We start from the raw sequence: 27,158 nt of genomic DNA, 5'->3' as shown, positions 1-27,158 counted from the left end.
CTGGAGGAGATATGAGGTTACTATCATGCATTGATGATGGGATGTAAGTGCAGACAGGATAGGAAGAAGTGGATTTCCCTCAGGAAAGTAACCAGGTTGCAGGGCTAATAGTAAATATGAGCTTTCTGAAAAAGAAAGGTTTGTCTATTCTTAAACGAAGTGAAGGCGTCTGAGCAGGTTATTGATCAGGTTGATTAAAATTGTCCATGAATAGTAGCCATAAACTATTTCCTTTCGTCTCTGCAACATCACAGAAGAGTTTGGTAGCGACTAATATTTGAAAATGACAGAGATGATGTCGGCCCTCCTTAAGGGCTGTAGGTCAGAAAGGTTCAATCAGGATTTCTGTATCTTTTTAAAATATACAGACACATTTTGGAAAACATACACAGGGTTGCATTCACCTGATAAATCCAGATAAATTCACGATTCAAAATATGCTTATTTTTCCATACAATTACCAGTTATTATCGTATAACTGTCTGGCATTAATAGTAAGAGATTATTTGTGCCTGTCCCGCCCAACCCCCCACCCCGTCTCTATCAGGCTCTTGCTTTCTATCTCACTCTCCTTCTCCCTTTTTTCGTCTCTCTTTCTACCCCGTTGAGCTGGGATCTGTTCAAGGTTTCTTCCATTAAAAGAAAACATTTCCTCACCGCCGCTGCCAGTCGCTCGCTCTCGGGAGAATGTTGGATTTCTATAAATGATTTTAAAGAGTTTGGTCCAGACCCGCTCTAGAAGTGCGTTGTGATTTGGCCTGCAGGACTGTCTCAGAAAATTAGAATATTGTGATGAAGTTCTTTATCTTCTGCAATGCAATTACAAAAACAAAAATTACTTTTTCATGATATTCTAATATTTTGAGATAGGATAAATAAATAATAAAAGGCTTGCAATATTTCAGTTGATTTGTAATGAATCCAGAATGTATGACATTTTTGGTTTTTGTTATTGTATTACAGAAGATAAATAACTTTATCACAATATTCTAATTTTCTGAGACAATCCTGTATATCAATAATATCTTACTTAACCTGACTGTGAGGTCAATTTATTCTAGATGTATTCTGTAAAATCATTGATATTAGAATTGCATTCAACATTTTTCAATTTATGAAATAACCACAGATTCCGGAAGAGAAACGGAAGGGTTCAGCGATACTAATGAGGAGATCATCTCTATTAGAGGTTCCTTAGTTTGTATTTTTGCCCAACTTGATACCTTTAATATCAGGATTTCCCTGAATGCCAACGTTAAAGCCTCTGGTGAATTGTTAAAACAATTGGTTGGAGGAAATAATAAAGAGAAATCCCTCCTCTTTTGTGAAACAGAAGGACTTTATATTTGAAATAAAATATTTGGACCCATTACCAGTTATGACTCCATAAGTGTCCCCTTTTGAAAGGGTCACTACATTATAGCAATTGCCTCATGGACTTGTAAAGATAAAATAGCAGTCTCAGAATTTTCACAAAAATCTACATAAATGTAAAACATAAGGGGTTCACTTATGTCTTTATTTAGCCCATTAAATAGCAATTTTATTGTTATATTCGGGTCATAAAAACATCCGATTTTTGTTCGTATCTACTGATATGAAGGTGTTTATTTCCGAGTAGAATTTGTCGAGGTTAACAATAATATATTTCAAGAGAGGCAGCAAGGTGTTGCAGCGATTGATGGGATGTTCATGGGATGCACTCAGGCATGAGATAGAGAATACGGAGGACGCTGTCACGTGCGCTGAGGATTGTGGTGACATCAAAATTGGGGAGACCAAGCAACGTCTGGATGGCCCAACACAGGAAAGCCATCACTTCAAGTCGGGACTCCTTGGTCCACCTGCACCTGAAGGACAAGGGCCAATCTTTTGAAGACAGCAATGTCCGTATTCTGGCCGGAGAAGACGGATGGTTCAAGAGAGGAGTCAAAGAAGCCATCTTTGCCAAAACAGAAAAACCATCTCTGAACAGAAGAAGGGGCCTCAGACACAACCCGGGATCAATACCAAGACCGTCTGCACCCTCCGAACAAGGAGGAAAGGAAAGGAAAGATTCACCACCACAGGTAACAACTGGTTTCACTTCTTTATCTAGTTTTACCTTTTCACATTCCGATCCAGGTAATCCCAGAAAAGTTGCTCTTTTGTCCCAACGAACGACACCTCCATTAGCATAACAATTAGCATATCAATTAGCATAACTCTCGGATCTAGTTTCTGCAAATCGACTCTGACATTTAACCCTCGAAGTCCTGCGATTGCGTTTTTTTGCGCAGGCAGGTTTGGAGTTGGAGGAGGATCCTGTATGAGCCACTAAATTACAACTCCCAAACATATGTTAATGCTGCATGCAGTCCCCGTTTTAAAAACAGACACATTCTCAAGTCGCTTCATTTGGTTTCTGGTGGGAAAACGACAACATGCAAAGTGCGTCGGAGTTGCAACAGAAATCGTAGTACAGAGAAATGTGCCATTTGCCACAAGAACACCTGTAGGAAATGTAGAAAAGGATCTCCATTTGTATGTAGAGAGACTTTTTAATTCCTCTTCCCTCAGCTGCAGGGAATCTTCAAATCTTTGTAGTTAACAGTTAACAGTTAAGACAATTTATATTTCATTGTATTTCTTATTCTTCCTCCTTTCTACTATTATCTATTACTGTTGTGTTTTTACTTGAAACTCTGGCACAACAATTTCCTTCGGGATAAATAAAGTTGTTCTCATCTATCATCTCTTTTCTCATCTCATGTAAAAATTGCTAAAAAATGCTAAAAACAAAAAAAGTTGTGGAATATGCGAACAATTTGTTTTCAAGGCAATTTATGTGGAATAGTTTTCATTACGAAATAAATGTTTTTCTTATTCACCCAAGTCCTCTGTTTGCTCTCTCATTACTTTTACCTGTTTTTCTCTTTTGAAGAGGGGGGAGGGGGGAAAGGTACTGATCGAATTTGCAACTGCAACGACCAGGTGATAACATAACACTTCTTGGAAGGGGAGGGGATTTGCAGGAGAAGCGGAAATTTCCAGAACCCCGAGTGGTAATTACGTAAAAAGCCTCCATAACCTAGACCCGCCCAAAACCCTGGCAGTTAATTTCGGAAACTCCCCACTGTTCATTAAAACTGAAGAAGCCTCTGGCATGAGGGGTGAATCGTCCTCAAGTAAAGAAATTCAACTCCGGTTGCCATAATAAGAAGATATTGACAGGAATTCACCGTGACCTGGATGACTGAGAGCCTCCACACGCTACTGATCATAGTCATATTTTGTTCCTATCAAAAATGGGAAATGGGAGTTTTTTTCACCATGAAGTAGATTATACAGTTAAATAAAGGACTGATCATGCAATAAATAAATAATTATAAAAAAATAAAAATAAAAATAAAAATAAAAATAAAAATAAGAATAAAAATAAAAATAAGAATAAAAATAAAAATAAAAATAAAAATAAAAATAAAAATAAAAATAAAAATAAAAATAAAAATAAAAACAAAAATAAAATGACCAGGCATTTTGGTAAGTCTTTCTCTTCTGTTGGTCAGCCCTATAATAATATTTTGATTAAAATAAAATCCTCAATCCACTGGCTAAAGGCTGCTTTTCATATCTCAGTCTGAATACGTATGTCCCTTTGAAAAATTTGGAAAGAAATCTGCTTTTCTTTAATCTGCCTTCCCGCTGGCTCGGCGGGGTATATTATCTGCGAGAAGGGTAAATAGACCAGACAGACGGTCACGTACAGTAGCCGTTCGACAAAGTCATTATTTCTTCCAAAATATCTTTTTTTATGAGCTTTTTGACACACCTGTATAATGCTTTTGTTTCAAATTGTCAACGCTTTTCGTATGACATATCAAGGAGATTATCGGTGGCCTTCTGCCGCTGCAAATAAATAGACGTAACTAAATATTCTCTTTGGGCTGTTAGTCTAATAAGCAAAAGTGGTGGTGTCTGCCCTTTCACTGTATGTCTCCTGACAGGGATACACCACTGAAAAAAAAAAAATCAAACATGGATACAGCAGGTTCTTCTTCTCAAATGTAATCTTTCGGAACAATCTACAAAATTTATTGGATATGCATTATTCTGTTGTAATGTTATGCTGAAATGAATTAGCCCAATAAGATGAAGGCCAGTTTCTGTGCTCTAAGACACAAAATTAGGATGATGAGGTGAAAACAGTAGGAGGTGAAAATATATTTGCTTTAGCTGAAATCCCAATCTTGTCGATGTGACGGTGATGGAGAAATATATCAGGAAGGAAAGCCACAGATCCATCATGTCGGCTATTGTTGGCTTGTATCCACCGTTGTATCAACGCCGCCACGTCGCGTCACAAAGCCGCTTTGCAACCTGAATTGAGCTTGGATTTGTACAAGGTTTCTGCCCAGTTAAAGGCAACTTTTTCCCGCCGCTGTTGCCGAGCGCTTGCTCATTGTACAGTGTGCTGTCCAGACGTGCTCTACGTGCAAAGCGTCACGGCGATTGGTGCTTTGGCACCATATGAATAAAATCTGACTGACTGACTGATTGACTATTCATATTTCTCCGTGATATTTCAGTCCAGGCTTTCCAGCCACACATGTGATCGGCATTGTATTCATGTTGGAATTTCTCTTAGGGTTCAAGTCCAGATTGGTGCAGCATCTCCAGAGTAAGATTTACATCACACCCATTTTCCAGCCTGTGGCAAGCGGGATAGCTTCAATAATAATATCATAACATTTCACCTACATTGTCTGCAAAGGTTCTCACTCAAGTTACTTTTTTTTTTTAGCTTAGAAGCTTTCTATGCCAACCTAGAGCAGGGGTGTCAAACTCGTTTTGGTCTGGGGGCCACATACGGCATAATTTGATGTAATTTTACTGGACCAGTAAAATCATTACCCAGATGTAAAACTAAGTCCAAATGTTTCCTTTGTTTTAATGTAAAGGAGGTAAACAGGTAAATTCTAAAGATCTTTATATGTAATTAACTGTTTCTCTAAAAAAAACACATGACGAATTTTTATTAAAAATGAATATTAAAAAAGATTTGAGTGTAAAGGAATTCAGGTAATTATAAAAATCTTTATATGTAATGTACTGTTTCTCTAAAAAATACATGATGAATAACTATTAAAAATTAATATTAAAAAAGAATTGATAACATTACACCCTAAAAATATTGTTGAGTCAAAAGAGAAAATCTTGTCACTGTGGGAAATTTTGCCACTAGAATTTATTAGATAATTGATTGTTGGCAAGTATAAGAGGAGGTATAATGTGTACAAGGTTAATGGTGGCTATTCTGGCTATTAAGTCAATAATCAATCTTTTTAATTTTGCCTGTTTTTTTGTTTTTTTTTGCAATCACTTTTGTGTTTTTAATTGAAATAAGAAAAGAAAAGATCGTTATAACATCAATAAATCATTTTGTTTTCATCTTTTGAAGCAAAAAATACATTGCAACGTTACTTTTTCATTTTTTCCATGCCCCTTTTTTTTTTGAAACCCACTGTATAAAACCCCCAGATGCACATGAGAAAAATCACAAGGGCCGCCCTAACACAAAGATTTGATTTCAGGCAGGGGGCCACAAAATATTGTTCCGAGGGCTGCGAGTCCGAGACCCCGGACCTAGAGGGACCATCACTTAACAAAAGCGGTGGCTTTTGAAACAACATTTGAGCCGCAATTCAATTAATCAATTCAATTAATTCAATTCAATTAATTGATTAGTCATCATTAGATGAGGGGTGTCGTATTCTTCTGTATTGGATAAACTTCATTCCACTGCCATTTTGATCTAATCAGGTGTCTCACTGAGACTCAGTGAAGAACTGACGAATGAATGTTCAGCGGAAAATTTAATAAAATTATAAGTATAATGCAGTGACGCGCAGTCAGTAGAGGCATCAGAGGCCGAGCATCACCTGTCATCAGGGAAAGAAAAAAATTCAAAATGAAAAAATAAATTTAATGTTTATATTTATAATGATTCGTATTCATTTTCCACTTAACTTCACCATTTTTAGTTGTTTTTTTTTTAGAATCGCTAAAAAAATTTCATATGAAGACGTGACAACCAGCTGAGCCCACTATGGAATGCGCAATGATTCTGCTAACTGTGCTGCTATGCTATGCTATGCTATGGACTGAAACCGTATTGCTGTCTCTGTGGATGTCACTTTTGAAAAACCACTTTCAATATATGAACTAAATTTCCATAGTTTAGCTGATGTGAAAAATGTTTTTCGTCAACAACTGTAATGTGTTTTTTGTAATCATAAAACGAGTGCGGAGAGACATTAAGTGAGCTATAGTAAACAGTTAGCAAGTCAAGTGCAGCCACCCAGTTATTTTTCGCTGACCTCATCGGGCTGCTTAGCTAACAAACGGCGAGGGATGAATGTAAATCTCTTGGGAAGCTGCTCAACTTTTTGGCCCAGAAGGATCTCATTTAAACTGTTCCTGAGGCGGCAAAGTTGCTCCGGCCGGTGGTCACCGTTCCGGCTACGACAGCATCGGCGGAGCGATCATTCTCGGTACTGAAAAGACTTAAAACATACAGTCGGAACAGGACAGATCAAGGACGACTGTCTTAAATTGCAGTGATTTCCATTGACATACAGAGACTTAAAAACTGAGGAAAGAATGGGAAAATTCTACAAGCAAGTTATCGATGTTTTTCTTACGAAGGAGCGGCGTATGGACTTTATTTATAAGTAAAGGTAAGAGACAATAAAGTTTTTTTGAATGTGCTTTTTTTCTATGCTACAGTTTGTATATGTCAAGAATGTTGATATGATATTTTAATCAAAACACGTCAACTGCTGCAATAAAATGGTGAATAAGCTACTCTGTCACAGCACGTCAAAACGGGCACCAACCGACAAACATAAGATTATGACAATTCTATTGTTATGCATAAGAGACTGAGATATTGTTGAGTTGTTTTACGCGTGTAATAGTTCTTGTGCTTTTAGAGACAAACACCAGAGGGCAGCACAAGTACAAAGTAGTAGATAAGAATCAGGACTGGACAGTCAAGCTAAAATAAGGAACCTTAAGCACTCTAGGGTTTTATTGTGGTCGACATTTCCCTCACTTAATATCAGCATCAATTTCTAACGTTCATGATGGATGCTGTCAAAATCATTTACGAACATCGCACATCGTAATGGGCATAAACGCTGCATAACCCGGCTGCATAGACAACCTTCACGATGGATGAAACCTTGCGTTTGACTCAGGCTCAGAGACCATTTAACTCTAGGCTAAAGCTGTAACCCTTTAATAATTTATAAACGAAAGAAGAACTAGGTAGCGTGTTGTTCCAAAAGTACATTTAATTATGAAGCGTGATTCAGGAGATGAATCCTTCATAGAGTCAGTACAGAGTTAAGTCAATTATGCAGATATTTCATTTTTGAAATAGGAACAGAGAAGGGCTCGGCTGAGGATATAGATTATTGTCCCCAAAATGGTGGGACGCACTAAAATGGCATAACTGAAAGAAATGACATGGGACTATCGTCGTAGCCGAGCGATTTTGCAGCCTTTGCCTATTTTTGAGGCTACATTGGACATCTGGAATCAGAGCCGCGCTTATCACGTGCACATGAACCTTGAAAACCTTGAAAAGACAGTGGGATGCGACTGTAGTAAGATTGATGGAATTGTTCAGATTTGTGTGTTAAATAATCATCTGCTCGGGAAAACCCTTCTGTGCTTCTGCCCAATGCATTCATGTCAATTAATGTGCATATAATTTCACCCTTTTCTGACCTTTCTTTTATTTGATTGCACTTCATTATATTTCCTGCAGGCCTTTTTCTATTAAGCGAAACAGGCTTCGGTGTATCTTCATGCGAGAGAGGCTCGACTCTTTTGCCCTCTGGTCTGAAAATACTATTAAAAGTCTAGACGTAGCATAGATTTAGCACAAGTATAGTTGCGGCATTATTTATTTATGCTGAGCAACTACACAATGCAATGTGTATTTAACATTTGCACATGTTTGTCCTTCTATCCGGTAAATGTTTAATAACCTCTTTTCACGTACATTATTTCTTCCATTATCATAACAAATAGACTCTGTGGTGGTCCAGAGGACTCATCTGGTGTTTCCCGCTTATTAGGATTTATAGATTACGTATAATATTGCATAAACGCAGAAAGAATCTCAGGAATTCAGGGAGAAAGTGAAAATTGCAAACAGATTATTTTATATCACTTATGAGCATTTATACACAAAGCTCCATGGAAAGAGGTTATGCAAAGCTTCGTGACTCCATTTAACAAACCATAAGTAGGTTAAGCTAGAGTACTCGAGACGTGCCATCGCCGGCGTGCACTTCGGTTAATTTTTCATTGTGGAATTCAAAAGCTGAGAAAGATGCGCAACGCTGCACAAGCAGAACCGAGATGTTTTCTCATCAAATTGATGGTTGTGTGTTCATAACGCGCTAGACTCCAGTTAAATTGAACCGCACATTGTGTTTGTCCATGACAAATAGGAGGAGATGAGGGATGAGATTTAGGTAAGAAGCAGACCCAGGGGCTGAAAGCAAAATGAGGCCACGAGAATATCACAAACAGAGAATTAAAAAAAGAAAGCGGGGAGGGAGATGCCGAGACAGAAAGATGAATCAGATGTCTTCAATGTCACCTGTGAACAAATGGACGGGTTAGCCAACCTAAAGAGATGAGATGTAATGAAAGTTATTACTTAATTAATCGTTACACTTTACTGAAAGCCTGCTCTGGGTGTTGGACAAAAAAATACACAATTTCAGTAACTTTTGGTATTCTTAAGCTGTGATCATTATTTTTCACCGTCGGTTTATTTGACAACAACGGAAGCTGAACCCGAGACAAGTGAGCCCGGTCTGGATTTAAATTTTTTTGTTTGTTTTGTCCAGCCCCGGTAGTGACCATCGAGTTATGACAGTTGACCACAGTTTCAATAAACACATAATTCTTAATGGATTTAAAAGAAAGGTAGAAATAAAAATACATTGAGTTCAATGTGACTAGAGCTAAAAGAGCGCAGTTAGTGCTGCGATGAATACAAATGACGGTCCAATGCATTTGCTGATAGCCTTTAAGAGACCCCAGATTTGATTTCCGACCGTCTGTTTTACATCTGTTGTAAACAAATTATTGAATTAATCATAGCCGACAGTCATTTAGGCCACTTCATAAAACAGCAAAACATCTTGTTCATAATGGAGAAAGCAGGGACAAACTACTACCTTCTACTAGTAGTGATGTAATAGCATCGACTACCTTAAAAAGTAACAGATAATATGTGTCAAGATCAACCAGAAACTGGGATCGGATTACTTAACAATTATTATTGATAAGCAAACAAATAGTCACAAAATGGGGGTATAGAAGACAGGTATTTTTTTTTTGTGATCAATTTTTACACTGTTTCGTGCCATTCACCCACACATGCGATCTCTCACCTCAACCAAGATGAAACATGGGATGATGGAGTAGCTGTGCAGTGTATTGTTCAACACCATTTTGCCCCCCGTTGGGAGACTTCTCCTATTAGGATTCATGTCACCTCAATCTGAAAAGATAGAAACATCTCATTTAACCACTCGTTATTTGGCTAAGACCTAATTCCAGTTGGCGGGACGGCGGCTTAGTGATCAGTGCTGCTGCCCAACAAGAAGAAGGTCGCTGGTCTTTCTGTGTGGAGTTCTCATGTTCTCCCCGTGTCTGCTCGGGTTTCCTCCGGGTTCTCAGTTTTTATCCGACAATCCAAAAATAAGCAGTTGATTAATTGACCCTGAATCGCATAGATGTGTGAACAAGAGTAAACGGTTAAAAGTCTGTATATGTGACAGTGTGATCGGCTGCCGACCGGTCCAGGGTGAACCCGACCGCTTGGCCAATGATAGCTGGGATAGGCTCCAGTTCCAGTTTGACCCTAAATGCAGGATAAGTACACAACTGGACAACTTTACCTTAATCTGGTCAGTGAAAACTAGTGCAACCACTTCATAGTTCATTGGAAGTTCCCTCCTGGAAGTATTAACTGTGCCCCTGTGTCCCCCCCAGCACTTTCATCAACAAAGCACTAATAGCTGTGGATGCTAACAACATACTAATTTAGCACGCTGGTGCACTGCTACTTATTGTTGGGGACCTTAACAACTGAGAACTGGAATGTGCACCACCATTGCTCCAACAGTAGAAAGGCAAATGTCTCGGACATGTGCTTCTGACCCATTCCACATATCCACCACTAAGAGCTGCTGATCGTAGCATCATTTGTCTACTTCCGCTGTAAAAACAACTGAAACGACACAGTTTGCAATACTACATCACCCCAGTGGTCAGGGGATACCAAAACCTGCCTCCAGGGCTCCATGGCATGCACTGACTGGAACAGTTTGGATGGAAATGTACTAACTCCAAATTATTGTCTCACCCAAAATAAATATAAATACCTCAAGACAAACACAGAGGGAAGAACTGGGTTAACCAAATGAAAATATGCCAACCAAAATATTAAAAACAAGGTAATTGGGGGAAACTGAAATAATATATCTTGGAATGTGATTCTCCAAACTAAAACAAAACAAGTGTTTCAGAAAGTACAGATATTTTCAGGTTATGAATGAAAAGCCTCCATATTCTCAATAACAGACTGTTTGTTAGAGGGTTCAGTGCATTTTACAACAACTATTTTTCAGCAGAGTGCAAAAAATGTCGTCACTTCACCGGACCATGACAAACTATTCCCCTTCACTGTGAAAACACAGTGTCGGGTATCCACTAAACAGGTGGTGAGAGCTGGGCAAGGCACATCAACAAGGGTGCTAAAGAACCGTGCACAAGAGTCAACACCCATTCTTTACTAACTCTTTTGCAAAGTTCATCTCACTGCCACTATACCAGGGGTGGGCAAACTACGGCCCGCGGGCCACATCTGGCCCGTTGGTCTTTTTAATCCAGACGGCCAAAGATTGGTATAGAATTCATTCTTGATGTGAATGATTGGATCAATGAATGCATGGATCATTTTTGGTGCTGCTTGAGAGCACTTGAGAATTTTCCTGTAATTTAGCCTTTACTGTGGACATACTGACACACATGAATGAGCTGGACGTGAAGCTACAAGGGAAAAAAAATGGTTTGTGCATAAAATGCAAGCAAACGTCAGAGCCTTCAAAACCAAGTTGGTTTTATTTTCAAAGCAAATGTCAGACAATGTTCAGACCAATGTCAGACGAGCCTGATACGTACTGTTGACAAATGCGTTTTTTTTTTTTTTACATGCATCGCATCTTGTGCAGTCAAATTTTAAGTAAATGTGTCCCTTGAGCCAAAAAGTTTGCCCACCCCAGGAAAATGGCTACCATAATCCCTGTCCTCAAGAAGCAGGGACGCACTGAAATTAACCACTACCGACTTGTTGGCTTCACATCCATCATCATAGACATGAGTTGCCGTCACATCCGTGGCCTGATTCCCTCAACCATCACATCCCTAAACAACAGACCCTGCTGAGTGTATTCAGCACAGCTCTATCTGTAAGGGGGGCAGGTAGAGGTAGAGAAGGCTAGGTCTATTATGCAAAGTATTAAGTCTATTGTTGCTGTATTATTTTGTCTGTTAACAGGTTAGTGAAAAAGCATTGGTGGCAATAAAGTCAGCGTCTGACTCCAAGACTGCACTTTTCAGGGGATATCTCAGATGCTATATCTGAAACATGCTGAAGCCACTCTTGCATGGTGCTTCCATCACCATCGGTACCACTGTTGCCTTCAATCCCCTCATTTTTGGAACCTCCTCTTTCGACCCTCGATCATCCTTCGTGCTTCTCGTGTCTCTTACCGATATTGCTGTCACTTGCAACCGCCATTCTGACTTTTGGACTTTCAGCCTATCGCCTGTGCAGATGCTCCCGCCAGTTGAACGCTTTTATTCTCCGCATCTTCAACACTTCTATTGTGTACCTGTCTCAGGGATGTCTTGCGTGCATATATGTATGTATGTATGTATGTATGTATGTATGTATGTATGTATGTATAGTTGTATAGTTGTAAGTGGCAATTGATAACTCCCTTGCGGCCTTAGCTCAATTACCATTTCTCTCCAGCAGGGGTCTTCGATGTTTTACTGGCCAAGTCCCCCAAAATTATGGAGAGATGGAGATTTGTCCAGACACACACACATATATATGTATTTCATATTATGGGAGGAAACCCGCAGAAGACACATGCAGACCAGGAGAGAATATGCAAACTCCAAACAAAAGAGCCCCTTGTTGGAATCAAGGCACCACCGTGACACTGAAATGGATTCAATACTGAGCTTTTCAAATAGTAAACATGTTCATATAGACTTTTTCATTTTCAACATGTGCATGAGCAGATTGTTCGTACCACTGCCATTTATAAACATACCTTTTCAAAAGATACCAGTATCACCATTATCTGTTAATTGCATAACAAACCTGCACGCAAGCTTATTAAAATGATTCTTATCATTATTATTTTAACATGAATGTCAAAATGATAATGACTGATTGCCACTAAGGGACATTAATTGAATACCATGCGAAAACATAACTGTTATCTTGCATACAATACTGTGCAGCATGAGAGCTCCTGTGTGCTGCTGCATGTTTACATTTCTGACTGAAAGATTGTATCTTCTGCCTCCATTTATCCATTCACTACAATATGTTGGATTCATGTGTATTCAAAAATGTGGGAAAAAATTTGGACCAGGGTGGCAGAGCTAAGAACCCACCAGAAATGTGTTTGAGGAGATGCCAAGAACGAGGACGCAGCTCTCACGGCGTTTGTACAGACGGGATGGCTTGTAGTAACATCACCGTGACAGCGTGCTCCTGCAGCATCTGCAGAACAGAACCTCCCATGAGACAGTCATACATGTTCCCCGGATTTACAAAACAAAAGTAGAAAGGATGAATGAACCCTCCAGGATCTCAATGAAAACGAAGAAGTGGTTCTGGTGAAGGGAAGACCTAGATTTAATCCACATAATTCCATTTGAATAAAATGTTTGGCGGACTCCGATTTCCGCTACTCCCGGAAATCGTTGCTCAGGATCCCTCTGCAGGGACAGCCAAGAGGCATTTCAAACAAGACGGCCCAATTACGTCCAATGCCTTCCTGGATGTATCTCATCCATACCTGCTGTCTTGTCACTGAGGGTCTTCTTGACTAAGCTCTACCATGGATGTGGGCGAGGGCTTGTAAGAATCATCTAGCACTGCCTCTTGAGGGCATTTGGGTTAAGAAGGTCCTCAACGTACTCTTTCTACCACTTGATGACGTCCTCCCATCGAGCTCAACGGGTAAAAAACAGTATGGACCAAAACAACCTTGTTTGTGATAAAATATATTTTTGCCTATTCATGGCTCGCGCTTTAGTGTAACAGAAAAATAAAATCAATAGGAAATTGAAGCTGACATTAGATGGCAATACCTTGACCAGCAGTATCATGCATATTGTTAAATTGGACAATTCAAGCAAACAAGCATCTGTTGGTGTTTGAATTTAAAACGCCTTGGAAAGTAACACTCGAAACTATTACACCAGCCACTTCAGTAGATAAGGCTTAAAACAGCTTAGTTTATATTCTCACAGTCAACTGAGCCCCTACATGAAAACTGTAAGATAGATAGTAATGCTTCCAGACAGTTTTCCCTTTTTTTCCCTTCATTTTCCTGTACGTCTTCCAAATAGAATTCCGAGACATTCATTTCATTTGTCCCAGCATTATCAGCCTTCGGTAACCTGGTGCCGAGTCACGGCAATTTTTTTTTTTCAGCTTGATAACACATTCGTGCAAGCCCCATTACACCATGTGCTAAATTTAATTTAAATGCAATAAAGGTGAAAAGGACGTTTGACAAATGATGCAGCCTGGATGACTTTGCAGAGTGAATCAACACAACAGAAACACTAAACAAAATGTTTTGACTCCCTTGTGACATTGAGAAGGTATTTTGACAGAATGTAGATGGGATACTAAGTGCTTTCCTGTATTTAATAAGAGTTGTCAAAATCCATTTTGTTATAGTTATTAACCTAAAGTCATGTGGTATGGTTGGTTAAGATTACAGTTTGAAAAGTGATAAGCTTCTTTAACACTTAAAGTTGTGCTTAACACTTTTAAATCGCTTTGGTCATTTAAAATGGCAAAACAACTTGAAAGTGGGAATATTAAGACAAGGCTTAGCCAAATTATTAACAACGTTTTTCTCTGCACTAAAGAAGATAAGGCAGGTAAATTTCTGGCAAGCTGCTTAACACAAAAGGAACAGTTTTCTATTATTGCGTCAATCAGATCAGAAGGAGAACCGAATGTAATATCTGTGGACATCAATTATATATTTGAAGCTTTGTGTCAAATTATATGCAACACATTCAAAACAGAATAGAGCAATTATGGAATTTTTTCAGACTGAATAATCAAAAAAGGCAGACCTTGATCGGTCAATTACAAATGAAGAAATTATTGAAGTGATTAAATAACTAGCAAATGGAAAGGGCCCAAGGCCTGAACGTTTCCATAGTAAAATTTAATGAATTATCGCCTTCTTCATCAAAGGCCTTAAATGATCTAATTCTTAAAAATGTCAAGGATGTTTAAAATCCTTGCACATAGACTTGAGAAAGTTACGACCTCTTTCGTGCATGAGGATCAGGGGAGGTTTAATTCCAAAGCGTAGCGGCGTGTTTAACACTAGCCGATTTATTCATATTACGTGGGCCGTCTCAAATTCAAATTCATCAACTGCTGCTGTTTCTCTCGACACTTAAAAAGTGTCTGTTAGGTTGGAACGGAGAGCCTCAGTTCAGAACCTAAGAACAATTTGATTTTGGAGAGGATTTCATGAAGAGGGTGCATTTATTATATGATCAGCCTGAAGCAGCAGAATAAACAAATTGATATATACCGGCATATTTTGAGTTGGGGAGGCTCATTTCTTGGCTCTCGGCTTTTCTTCTGTTTATAGATGGAACCTCAAAGTCAGGAGTCTCAGACTCGCGGCCAATTGTGGCCCTCAGAATTATATTTTGTGGCCCCCTGCCTGAAATCAAATGATTTTGTTTTGTTCGTTTTGTTTTTTGTTTGTTTTGTTCATTTTTTCTCACCTGCATCTGGGGGTTTTACACAGTGGGTTTAAATAAAAAAGTGACTTTGCAATGTATTTTTTGCTTCAAAATTTGTAAACAAAATGATTTTTTGATGAAAAAAACGTGGAGTTAAGACAATCTTTTCTTATTTTTATAAAAAACACAAAAACTATAGCAAAAAAAAAAAAATGGGCAAAATTAAAAAGATCGATTTAATAACCAGAATACCCACCATTAGCCTTGTATATATGATACCCCCTCTTATACATGCTACCAATACATTTTCTAATAGTGGCAAATTGTCCCACAGTGACAAGATTTTCTCTTTTAACAGAACAATATTTTTAGGGTGTAATTTCATCAGTTCTTTTTTAATATTCATTTTTAATATTGATTCGTCATTAGAGGAAAAGTTCATTACATATAAAGATTATTATAATTCACCTGTTTACCTCCTTTACACTAAAACAAAGCAAAAATTTGGACTTAGTGTTACATCTAGGTAATGATTTTAAAGGTCCAGCCCGCTTGACATCAAATTAGGCCTGATGTGACCAAAATGAGTTTGACACCCCTGATCTAGAGGCTGCAGTTGGGGTTGATTATAACTGATACAGAACCTGGCGTAAATTGTTGATATATGCAGATGATATTCCTTTGCTGGCTTCAGAACTTGTGGTATCAATACCCTCTTTGTTGACCATGATATCTTTTCAAAAATTCTCACAGTGTAAAATGAATTGTGATGAATCAGAATCTTCCCCAGCGACAAAATATTGTCCAGACAGGTACATTTTTAATGTAGACGGCCTAAGCGGGGGTAAAGATATCTGGGGATCCTCCCACAAAGAGATGATATTATTAAAGTTAATTTGACGCCTTTAATGCAGAGACAAAATGTAAAATACTAGTCATCTCTGTATTTATCTTTATGAGGGAAATAGTTTTAAATAAAAATCAATTGCATCCCTAGGATATATGATGTGCTTTATTCACTACCATTAAAAATTCCTGACAGTTATTTTAAGGGGTGAGATTGAATAATGAAATACCGTATTTGGAATGGAAAATAAATTGGCACAAACTGCAAAGAAACAGTCACTGATTGTGGATTAGGTTTCCCAGATTTGGCCTATTATTATTATTTTGCAATTGGCTTGAGACACTTTCCTGACACTGAAGTCCTAGCAAGCTAGTGAGTAAGCCTCCAATTTCTGTCTTCTAAACTTATGGGTATAAAAATGAGTGAGGGAGCTGGACCAAATAAAAAGACTAACACGTATCACTTCTATACGGAATGGGAGGTGGACTTTTTTTTCCACCATGTCATTTTCAAAGTGCGTTCGCCTCCTCTGCCGGTCTGTCATTGCTATGCCGGAAAAAGGAAATGCGGAGCGGCATTTTCAGACCGTTCATAAAAACTACGACACCGACTTCCCTCCAAAAAGTGAGCCGAGAAGGAAAAAGGTGAAGGAACTAAAATCCCAGCTGTCAGGACAGCAGTCATTTTTCTCCCAGCTAACTTCAACTATGCTACTGACTCCATTCAAGTCATCAGAATAAGGTATTTCCCAAAAAAGTTCTCTATTGTAGTGTGCCATAAGGGTTCATCCAGTCATGCAAGATCAACAAATATTTATTGTGTTAAGTATTCTCAGTAGATATCTAAATAAATATAGATTCAGCATTTTTATTCAGATCATTTTCACATGGTCATTTGAAAAGTAGCTCACAAGGCGAAAAAGTGTCCGCACCCCTGGTCTAAACCATCATATCCTATCTTCACATCTTCACATCTTTGTTCCTCCTCTAAACTTATCTTCCCATTACTCCAACCTGGCAAACACACCATCTGTCTACATAGTTTATGTCAGCAGCTCTAATTTTGCGCCTGCACCTCCCATGATGTGATCAGATTGCTTTGACTCTCACCTCCTTATCGAAGTTTCCCGATGCTGTCCTGATTTGTCACCTCTTATCATTTTCTTTGTCTCTTCTTGTTCTCTCCAGTTTTCTGTAGCCCGTGTCCTTCTTGGAGCTGCCCTGTCATCTCTTTAAGTCCCCTCCTGTATTATCCCACTTCAGAAGCTCTGCTTTCTCCTCTTCGCTTTGTTCGTTTCCTTTGCAGACCGCTCATACTCTGTAAACTGATGTGGTGAGTATAAAAATACGCTCCAAAAGACAAAGTTTTTTCTCGCTGAACCTCAATTTCACTCTCAAGGTAGATTTCTAATCATAGCATAACATACCGTAAAAAAAAAAAAAAAATGTTTTTCACACAAGGAATTCTCTTGATAGCAAATTCATCCAGGAATAATATTAATAATGTACATCATTCAATGACCAAAAAAAAAAAAAATTAACAACTGCGCTGTTTGGGCTAATTTCACATCCACCCCCAGGAGCAAACAAAAAAATAGATACAGTTCTTCAGGCTCTGTATAGGCGGGAGGTCACGAAGTAGCAAAATATTATGGATTGCTGATGGGATGTGACAGGGATCGAGTACTCTCAGACTCCGGGGAAAGGAATTAGGGGGTGTTATATGAGGAGCAGGAACAGGCTCAGATATGTGGTAACTCTTTGATAATGTCAAGAGACCTCAGGTCTATTTCAGTTGAAAATTCTACTCAGATTCTACTGGACTCCAAGCAGACTTTTTAGACTTGGCTTGAAAAATCAATGTTTCTGCTGAAAATGTGAATTGGACAAAGGTACATTAAGTGCACTCGATATGGTCCAGCCCGAAGATTAGTCAATAACTGATAAGATTACCAATGAATTCTGTTCCAAGTTGTACTTATTGGGTGACAGTAAAATATTGCCAGTCTTTTCATTTTCACCGCAACAATGGATAATGACTGAGCGGATAATAAATCATTCTCGCGAGTCCGAAGAACCCCGGAGAAGCTTCGCTGAAAGGTTGGACAATTCAATTTGGAAAAGTCGTCCCATCTGAAAGGATGTCATCTAGATTACGGGAGAAAGGTCAAAACTCATACGTGCGTCAAACCGGGTTGAAGTTTTATGGTTTGCGAAGAATGGGACTGAAAATGTTTTTGTTTGTTGTTTGTTTGACACGGCTCGATTTATTATTGCTATGGTAATTCACCATGGGAACAAGACCGCCTCATCATTTGAATGACCCTTGTGTGGAAAGTGGTGTTAGGTTGCTGTGTGTGATAATTCTGTATGACTTTGTTTGTCTGACCGGAATATTTCCAAAATAAAAATTGCAATTCATCAAGAAAATGTGTTACCAAATTGTCATTTCATTTCATTTTTTTCATGATGGCCCAACGGAACAGGGTAAAAGTACCAACGGACAATTGTATTATGAATTCTGATTGAACGCTCTAATGGAAATGTAACGGGGTTCACGCTGATTTGTCCGGTCACCCAGAAGTTCCAATGTTAAATATTTGCATCGCATCATATTTAAATCCTAACCGGATGTTCTTTTTTACTTAACCTTTATAACATCATAGTTACATAAGGTGTACTAAACATCAAAATAGAGAAGGTTTTACATACCATCTCCGAGAGCAGCTTAATTGTAGTCTTATGAAATGCGGTCAGATAGACTTCCCAGGTGCAAAACTCGTCAGATGAAAAAACCCACGTGTCGCTTCGGGTTTCGTCATTTTCATCCTCTCTGCTCAGAAAGGCGTAATCATTTTCTCGAGATGTGATAGCTCTGGACGAGAGCTCTGAAAAAACAGCCGTTTTGCTCCGCAGCTTCAAATCCCACCACGGTGTTCATCCGGACATATATACTCATGCTCTTTGGACAATCTAATGTTTTTGCTTCTTTCACACATTAAAAGATGTATGTTGTTAAGTTGTAGCTTTAGTAATTCATTTATCAAGCATTTTTCCTTTTTATTGTGCTGTTTGTCATGAAAAAAATTGACTTCTTTTCCTTTCGGGGATCACAACAGCAAATCAACCTTCTCCATCTAACCTTATTCTCTGTATCCTCCTCTTTCACACCAACTACCTTCATATCCTCTCTCACTACGTCCATAAATCTTCTCTTTGGTCTTTCTTGAGACCTCCTGCCTGGCAGCTCCAATTCCAGCATCCGACCACCAATACATTCACTATGCCTCTTCTGTACATGACCCAACCATCTCAGTCTGGCTTCTCTGACCTTCTCTCCAAAACATCTAACGTGCTGATAGACTCATTCCTGATCTTATCCATCCTGGTCACTCCCAAAGAGAACCTCAACATCATCATCTCTGCGACCTCCAGCTCTGCTTCCTGTCTTTTCGACATTGTCACTGTTACCAGACCAGGGTTGGGCAAACTACGGCCCGCGGGCCACATCCAGCCCGTTGGTCTTTTTAATCCGGCCCGCCAAAGATTGGTACAGAATTCATACTTTATGTGAATGATTGAATGATTGGAACAATGAATGTGGGAGCTCAAACAGGAGATTATTTCATTTTTGTAGCCACTTGAGAATTTTCTTGAGCTGAATGACACAAATTGGCTTTGTGATTTAGCCTTTACTGTGGACATGCTGACACACATGAATGAGCTGGACGTGAAGCTACAAGGGAAAAACCAGTTAGTGCATAAAATACAAGCAAACGTCAGAGCCTTCAAAACCAAACTGGTTTTATTTTCAAAGCAAATGTCAGACAAATGTCAGATGAGTCTGATATGTGCTGTTCACAAATGGTTTTTTTTTTTCAATATGTATTTGTATCTTGGCGGTGACCCGGCCCGTCCGTCAAATTTTTAAAGTCAATGCGGCCCCTGAGCCAAAAAGTTTGCCCGCCGCTGTTCTAGACTGTACACCATCGCTGGTCTCACCACTGTCGTGTACACCTTTCCTTTAAATCTAGGTGATAGTCTTCTATCGCATAGCACCCAACACTTTTCTGCATCCGTACAAACCTGCTTAAACCCGTTTCTTTACCTCTTTTCCACACTCTCCATTGCTCTGGACTGTTGACCTGAAGTACTTGGAATCCTCCAACTTTTTCCACAAGTTTTACACCGGATGCCCTTCCTGACGGAGGCTCTGCATCTATCTAGGCTTGAGAATTGACTGATCCAGCTTCAACTGAAAACAGACTCCTTGAGTATGTCATGTGACACAGAGTAGATACTTCCGTGATGCAGCTGAACTCTTAAGATGTATGTTATTTCTAGAGGGACTTTGTTGACAGACTAGCAGGTGAGAAGGTACCTATGTTGGCTACCACAGACAGTGTTCCCTCTAATTTTTCGTATGTCTGGGCATACAGACAACCCCCCTGAGCACACTGAAGACCACTGTGAGCAACGTTAGATGTGCACGCTGTGGCCACGCACCAGTATCACACCTGAGATCATAGCTTGCATTTAGTCCATATTTTTCCATCAGAAAACTTGCTTACTACTTTAGCTTCTCTGCATGTTTTGCAGAGAAGACCTTTCTCACTCGAAAAAGAAAAAAGATCTCACCAAGTTTCACCGCTTGTTCTTCTATTTGCACATACTCTGAAAGCCATTCCAACTTAAAAGAACCACTTTTCTATTTTACTTTGGTTTGGTGAGTGAACGTATCACATTCACTGCCCGCTCGTTTCGCCGGAATAAGGAGTTAGCATGTTAGCATTAGGGTCACTTAACTCCGCCTCACTGTTATTATTGTTATTTAGCGTGTATGGGCAGAGCACGTGCGCAAGTACCGTCATTGTCGTGATTGGCTGCGTAGCGTAATAGTATCATATCGTATGATTTGCTGGACACCTGTCACTCACACGGTCACACAATACGAGTTCATGTGCTCTTTTCTGGATGTAAATTTGTAGGTTTTTGGTTGGTTTTAGTTAAAAAATGTAAACATTAAAATATAAAGCAAATCATCCCTTGGCAGGAAAGAGGCTGTTATCGTACTTTGCTTTTGGCTCTCTTAAACTGGCATTATTTTTGCTAAATCAGCCTCTTTCATACAGTTTTTTTTTCGCACTAAGACTTTCCTCACTACAGACTTAATCCTGACAGTGCACATAGTAAATCTGGGCTACTTTGTCATTTATTTCGCTGGAAGTCAAAACATCAGCTCAGGGGGACTAAATGGGTTACAACCCTTTATCCAAATGCACAGTTTCAAAGTTCACATTCACTCTTGACTTTACACACACCGCACACATACAGCCACGTCCAATATGTGTTCATTGAAACCTTGTGACTTTTAGCTTACTAAGAGAAAGTGATGCGATGAATAAAGCAGGAGAAAAGACAAACAATGGAGAATTGAGGTAAGAAAGAATGAATTAAATTTTTAAGACTCAAGATTCAAAGTGTTTATTGTCATGAGTACAGTGCGGAAACATATTTCCCTGTACAATGAAATTCTTACTTTGCTGTTTACCATCATCTTTAAAAAGATGATGTTATTGAAGCCTTCACTGCTTTGTCTCATTATTTGTGAGACCAACATAGATGGCAATGACAATGACTAACATAATAGACTGAAAATATATGATTGCACTTTACATAACTAAGATTTGAAAATGTTACAGGCCTCATTCCACTCTACTTCTCCTCATCTATTTTATACATCTTGACAAAACTCTTTCGATCTGTCACCCATGTCTCTTCTTTGACACTTTGCATTTCTCTCCTGCTCTCAAAGCGAACCTCTCACTCCTCATCTGACACCATCTGTCCTCCGCCGCTACCGTCTCCTTCTACTCTCTTGCCCTTTTCTCCCTGCATTTCCATCATTTGCGCTCCCCTCTTGCAACTCCCAGTCTCCCAGTAATGCAATGGGGTTAGACCAGTCTAAATGCTTAAAAACAAGTTCTGATGTCGAGTCTTCCCCAGTCCAACTACACTGAGGCAATAACAGCCCTGCAGGATGGTAAAGGTTGATATTTTGTAAGCATTTTTGGACTGTTATAAAATTACGATCAGCTTGATAAATCTAGCCGTCTTTACTATTTGTGCATTTGGAAAACTCTTTTTAGGGATCAACACAATGGATGTAAGTCTAAGAGGCTTCAACGGGGAAAAGTATATGTACAAACTATACGAATAATCAACAAGGGCATAAACATCTTCCTGAAGTCAAATCAAGAGGAAAAACAGTCTGCAAGGTTTTTGGCAGTGATGTGCAGTCAGGGGAGGCAGGAGAGGCCGTGCCTCATTTGCCAATCTTGGAAAGAAAAAAACGTCAAATGGAAAAAAAAGAATGAAATGGTTCTATTTATCAGTGATTTTCAATATAAAGGTATTTTTCATTTAATTTCACCAGTTTTAGATTGGTTTTTTTATTCTTAATTGCTGGATTTTTACATTTACTGAGAACAGATATGAGGTGAGGCAGCGGACTGTTAAGCCTCAACGTAGATTGCGCAATGACGGCTGACCGCTGGCGTGCGCTGCACTAAGACGGTATCGCTGTCTCTCTGTATGTCACTATTAAAATGTTTAAACACTTTTGCGATATGAACTACACTTCCGATGAACAGTATTTTTTTGGCAACAACTGTATGCGTGTTACTAGTTTCTTTTACTGAGCAATTGTAAAATGGCTGCAAAGAGTCGCTAAGTGAGGCACGCAGTTCTCCTGCCTCACCGGCTTGACCAAATATTTAGTTATTTGTAACCCTGATATATGCAGACTTGTTTTTTAAAGATTAATTTAAGAAAATGCAAATTAATTTAGTCACTGTCTAGTCTAGCGTGTAGTATTTCAATCATTGTCTTTACCGCTAACCCTACAGTCAGGGTCACAGTGAGACCGGAGCCAGTGCCAGTTGTCATTGGGCGAGAGGCGGGGTTCACCCTGGACCGGTTGCCAGTCGATCACATAGAGAGAAAATTATTCACTCTCTCATTCACATGTCTGTGCAATTCAGGGTCTCAAATGAATCTTCTGCATGCTTTGGACTGTGGGAGGAAACCAGAGAAAACCCACACAGACCTGGGAAGGGGTGTGTAAATACAAAATTCACATAGAAAGGACTCTGTCAGAATTGGACCTTTCGTGTTGTGAGGTCGAAGTGCTAGGAAGAGCAAGATGGTAGCACGCACACAAAGTGGCACAATGCTCGTTCTTGTGTTTATATTTTCTATTTCTATTTAGCATAGTCAACCATATCTTGCTGCACTGTAAAACTTGTAGTCTGCAATTATATCCTATTCTGATAGACTACTACATAGTGCTACCCCAGTCAGTGTTTGCAATTTTAAAAATCCATTACAGGAACATTTTTCATTACAGTACATTTACAACTTTACTTTTAATGACTTTCCAATTCTTAAATTTGGGTTTTCCGCTCAACCATCCATTACAATATGTAAAATCGACATCTGTTTGGGTGTGGCAAGTACGCAATGTTATCCTGCACACAGAAACATAAGTGGGTAGTCCAGTCCAAAAAGAAAACAAATAAAATACACAACATTTATTTTGTGTGTGTTTTTACTGTGATTATTTACATTGTTATGACCCAGCCGCGGATGTTTATCTGGCCATTTACAAGTCACCTGAAGGACGCTGGATACAATATCAATACCTAATTAACCCTTTGCTTAGCTGGGCCCCGATGACGCAAACTGCAGCACAATGTAACAACAGATCTCTATTGGCTCCAGCGTCACACTTTGAGGTTTTCTTTATTTCTAAGAGCTATTCGTTGACTTTTATTGTAGATATGTTCATATGTAAAATAATATGATGCTATTGTTAGCAGATGTTAACGTTTCGCTCTATGGATGCGAATGTAAATACCAATTAGATAGCCATGTTAGCAAGCTAGCCAGCTAAGCTAATGTGGCCAGGGTATGCATTAGCAGCGACAAGGTTAATATGTTAGATTTAATGTAATCTAATGATTAATATCCCTCGAAAGCACAATGTAAACTCTAATGTCTGCTTCTGTCTATAATTGCGTGGTTGCTTTTCCAAATTTCACACAATATTTCTCTAGGGATTTTCACGCCACGCTTATACTAACAGCTCTGGCAGCATGTCTGACTTAGCAACAGTAACTAAGACAAATCACAAAATCAACACAGATTTGAACAACAGAGCAAGAAAATGTGTTACCCCATAACCTGCACCTTTTACTCAGATACATCTACTGTTTAAGTAAGAACTTTTAAATTGTGTATTATGTATCCTCACTTTTTATGTCTGTGTAATAATGCGCATTTTCTATCAAAATGCAAAAGGTTTATTGCGGAAGAACACTGGTCAGGATCAGTGGCATTGGAGGTTTTCACTGAATGTAATCAGCATACAAGATTTCCTATTTGTACTATCAAAAAAACAATATAACTGTGATTCTTAGCCAGCGGATGTTTCGATGCAGCAATGAGAGTTTCTCCATTCACTCCCACTCACTGTCTGACCAATTATAAACACTGGTCTGAGCTGAAAAGGTCACTCCGCTTCTTGGCACAATTTCAAAGTTGTTAATAATAAATAAAAAATCAGTTTTTCTGAATGTGAATGAAGATGGCGCGTCATCGTGAAAACCACTTGTATTTATCAACCTTCTGAAATGACAATAGCTTGCTAATGGGTTCCCTTGAGACGTCACCGTGAAAGATCTATTACCCACTCAGGACGCCCCCAGTACACATATAACCTTCCCCCACATTTAGTGGTGTCCAAATACCAGTCATCAATGGAACACAGACCTGTGTGTGTGTGTGTGTGTGTGTGTGTGTGTGTGTGTGTGTGTGTGCACAGAGAGAGAGAGAGAGAGAGAGAGAGAGAGAGAGAGAGAGAGAGAGAGAGAGAGAGAGAGAGAGAGAGAGAGAGAGAGAGAGAGAGGTAATTTCCATGTTGGTGATCAAACACAGGGTGCCTTGAAAATCTTATGTCAAATGTGAGTTCCTGCTCACCCTGGTCATTGCTTCTTGCACGACTCACAATATTTTGTCGGTCTGGTATATTTGGCATCATACATGCACACACACACACACACACACACACACACACACACAGACACACACACACACACACTCACACACACACACACACACGCTTCTGAAGCCGATGGTTGCATGTATCAAAATTACTTTGATTTGCACAGAGAACAGACACACATTACATACTATATGAATCACAATACAGTTATATTAGTTAATGCATACATTAGATGGATAGATAGATAGATAGATGGATAGATAGATAGATAGATCATTGATTGGTCAAGCAATAATCAATAGATCAATTGTTGAGTTGCATCCACAAAGATGATTCAGAGTTTGTCATTTTTCAGATATTATCAATTTTTCTTGAATACGCCGTGTAATTCTGATTTAATAAGAAAAGGTTGACGTAACTGATGATCACCTGAAAACATCAACATCACAAGTGGTGATGTCACTGGTGATCTTAGTCTGTCTCATGTTCATTCTTTCATTCATTCGCCGTTTGTTTCGTCTATCCAGCATACGGGGTCTGTTTTTGGGGCTCGAGCCAATCCCATCTGCCACTGGGCACGAGGCGGGGTGCACACACACACACACAAACACACTCACACATACTGTATCAGTCACCAGTCTATTACCTGACATGAACACGTAAAAACAATTCACTCTTTCATTCGACCCCTCTAAACAAATTTAGTCCTCAATTTAGCTCGTGTGTGTTTTTGGACTGTAGGAGGAAACCCGGAGAACCCAGAGAAAACAATTATTCCACTTTTGAGGAGAAAAAACTCTTCCATAACAGGCATTTGACTTAAATCATCAACGACTGGATATCTATGTGTGCATATTAATCTCAGAAACATGTTTTACGGTGTAAATGCATTCATATTTGCACATTTTGGGCGAGCGTAAACCAAGAGACATCTTTGATTCTGTAAGCCAGGAGAACCTGACGACCAACCACCTGCCATTGCTTTACACGGTAACACATTTTCTGCATTAGTAGAGGCTACATTTACCCACACATAGAAAATGCACGATGACAACTTCCAGTTTAGGGAAGACAAATCAGATGGAATGCACTATGCAATGAGATTTTTTTTTTTTTTTTACGTTGGTAACATAGCAGACAGGGAAATCCTAATCCCTGTCTGAGACTTCTTTTCACCAACAGAAAAAAATCAATATTTGCTGCAGAGGGCTGGTTATAGTCGCAGGTGATCAGCGTAGCGATTCCACATGACACACTTTGCCTATTCATCTTCAATTCCAACCACTTGTGCTCCCACTTGTGCTAAAATGAAAAACGCACACCTCATGTTCACATCGTTTACACAATACGGCTACATGTCCTTTCCAAATATTAGATTGCACGGAGGGACAAGGCGCTAATAGTCCAATTTTCTTTTACAGGCTGATATAAGAGGCAGTGGCACATTCTCAACTGAGTCCTCTTCTAACATAACATTACTCGCTGTCACCCATCTTGGACTCCAACTGAGGAGTCATTTTAGTGTGTGAGAGATGAGAAGCATCCACTTGCCCCTCCAAATGGGGGGTTAGAGGTTTGAGGGGGAGGTAGATGAGAAAACAACCAGTCTTTTTTTTTTTGTTTTTTTTTTCTTAACCCAGGTGGATGAGTATTTTATTTTTTTATTTTTTACTTTTTATTTTCAATTCATTGATCTTAACGGTCGTCTGCGATGATCCAATTGGAGGAGGCGTGCGGCGCTCCTTGGCGGCTACTATTGTCTCAAGAGAAACGCGTCTGTTCACGTTATTATATTTCTTTTAAAATCTGTAAATCCGATCGCGGTGCTGTAACTCGTCCAAATAAACAAACCAAACAAATAAATTAAATCAAATAAAACCCACGCCCCTGCATCGCAGGCGTTAATGCAATCGGACTTTTACAACTTGCTTCGCAAAAAGACAATAGCTACGATTCCGACCCCCCCCCCCCGCGTTTCTCTCCCGCAGCGTCCGCAGGCGTCACGCAACCTTACCGCGGCGGGATGGGGTGGAATTCCAAGGAAAAGGAGTATCCATCGTGGAGGAGAAACAGGAGAAAGGAGCGCCGCTGACACTTGTGTGCAAACCCCCCCCCCCCAGGGTTTGTGATGGGGGGGCGTGGA

General features: G+C 39.3%; 1 protein-coding gene across 3 annotated transcripts in view; it reads right to left on the bottom strand.

Moving 5' to 3' along the window:
- plppr1 (phospholipid phosphatase related 1) overlaps positions 1-27,158 on the bottom strand; it is a 39,881-nt gene extending 12,723 nt beyond the window's left edge. Inside the window, exons 1-3 of one of the 3 annotated variants that reach the window (XM_086152544.1) lie at positions 27,030-27,156; positions 12,769-12,877; positions 9,462-9,571 (exon numbers count right to left, since the gene is read on the bottom strand). In XM_086152544.1, the coding sequence (XP_086008670.1) occupies positions 9,462-9,560 (99 nt within the window). In that variant the 5' untranslated portion in view covers positions 9,561-9,571; positions 12,769-12,877; positions 27,030-27,156. Of the gene's footprint in view, positions 1-9,461; positions 9,572-12,768; positions 12,878-27,029 lie in introns of all 3 variants that reach the window. The other 2 variants (XM_086152545.1, XM_086152546.1) reach the window with 2 other exon arrangements.

Source organism: Fistularia commersonii, chromosome 9 (genome assembly GCF_037954325.1).
Source record: "Fistularia commersonii isolate RoL2024-O1a breed Wild chromosome 9, RoL_Fcom_v1.0, whole genome shotgun sequence".
Taxonomy (NCBI): Eukaryota; Metazoa; Chordata; class Actinopteri; order Syngnathiformes; family Fistulariidae; genus Fistularia; species Fistularia commersonii.
Note: the sequence above shows the minus strand (reverse complement) of the source record. Positions and strands in the feature narration are given on the sequence as shown.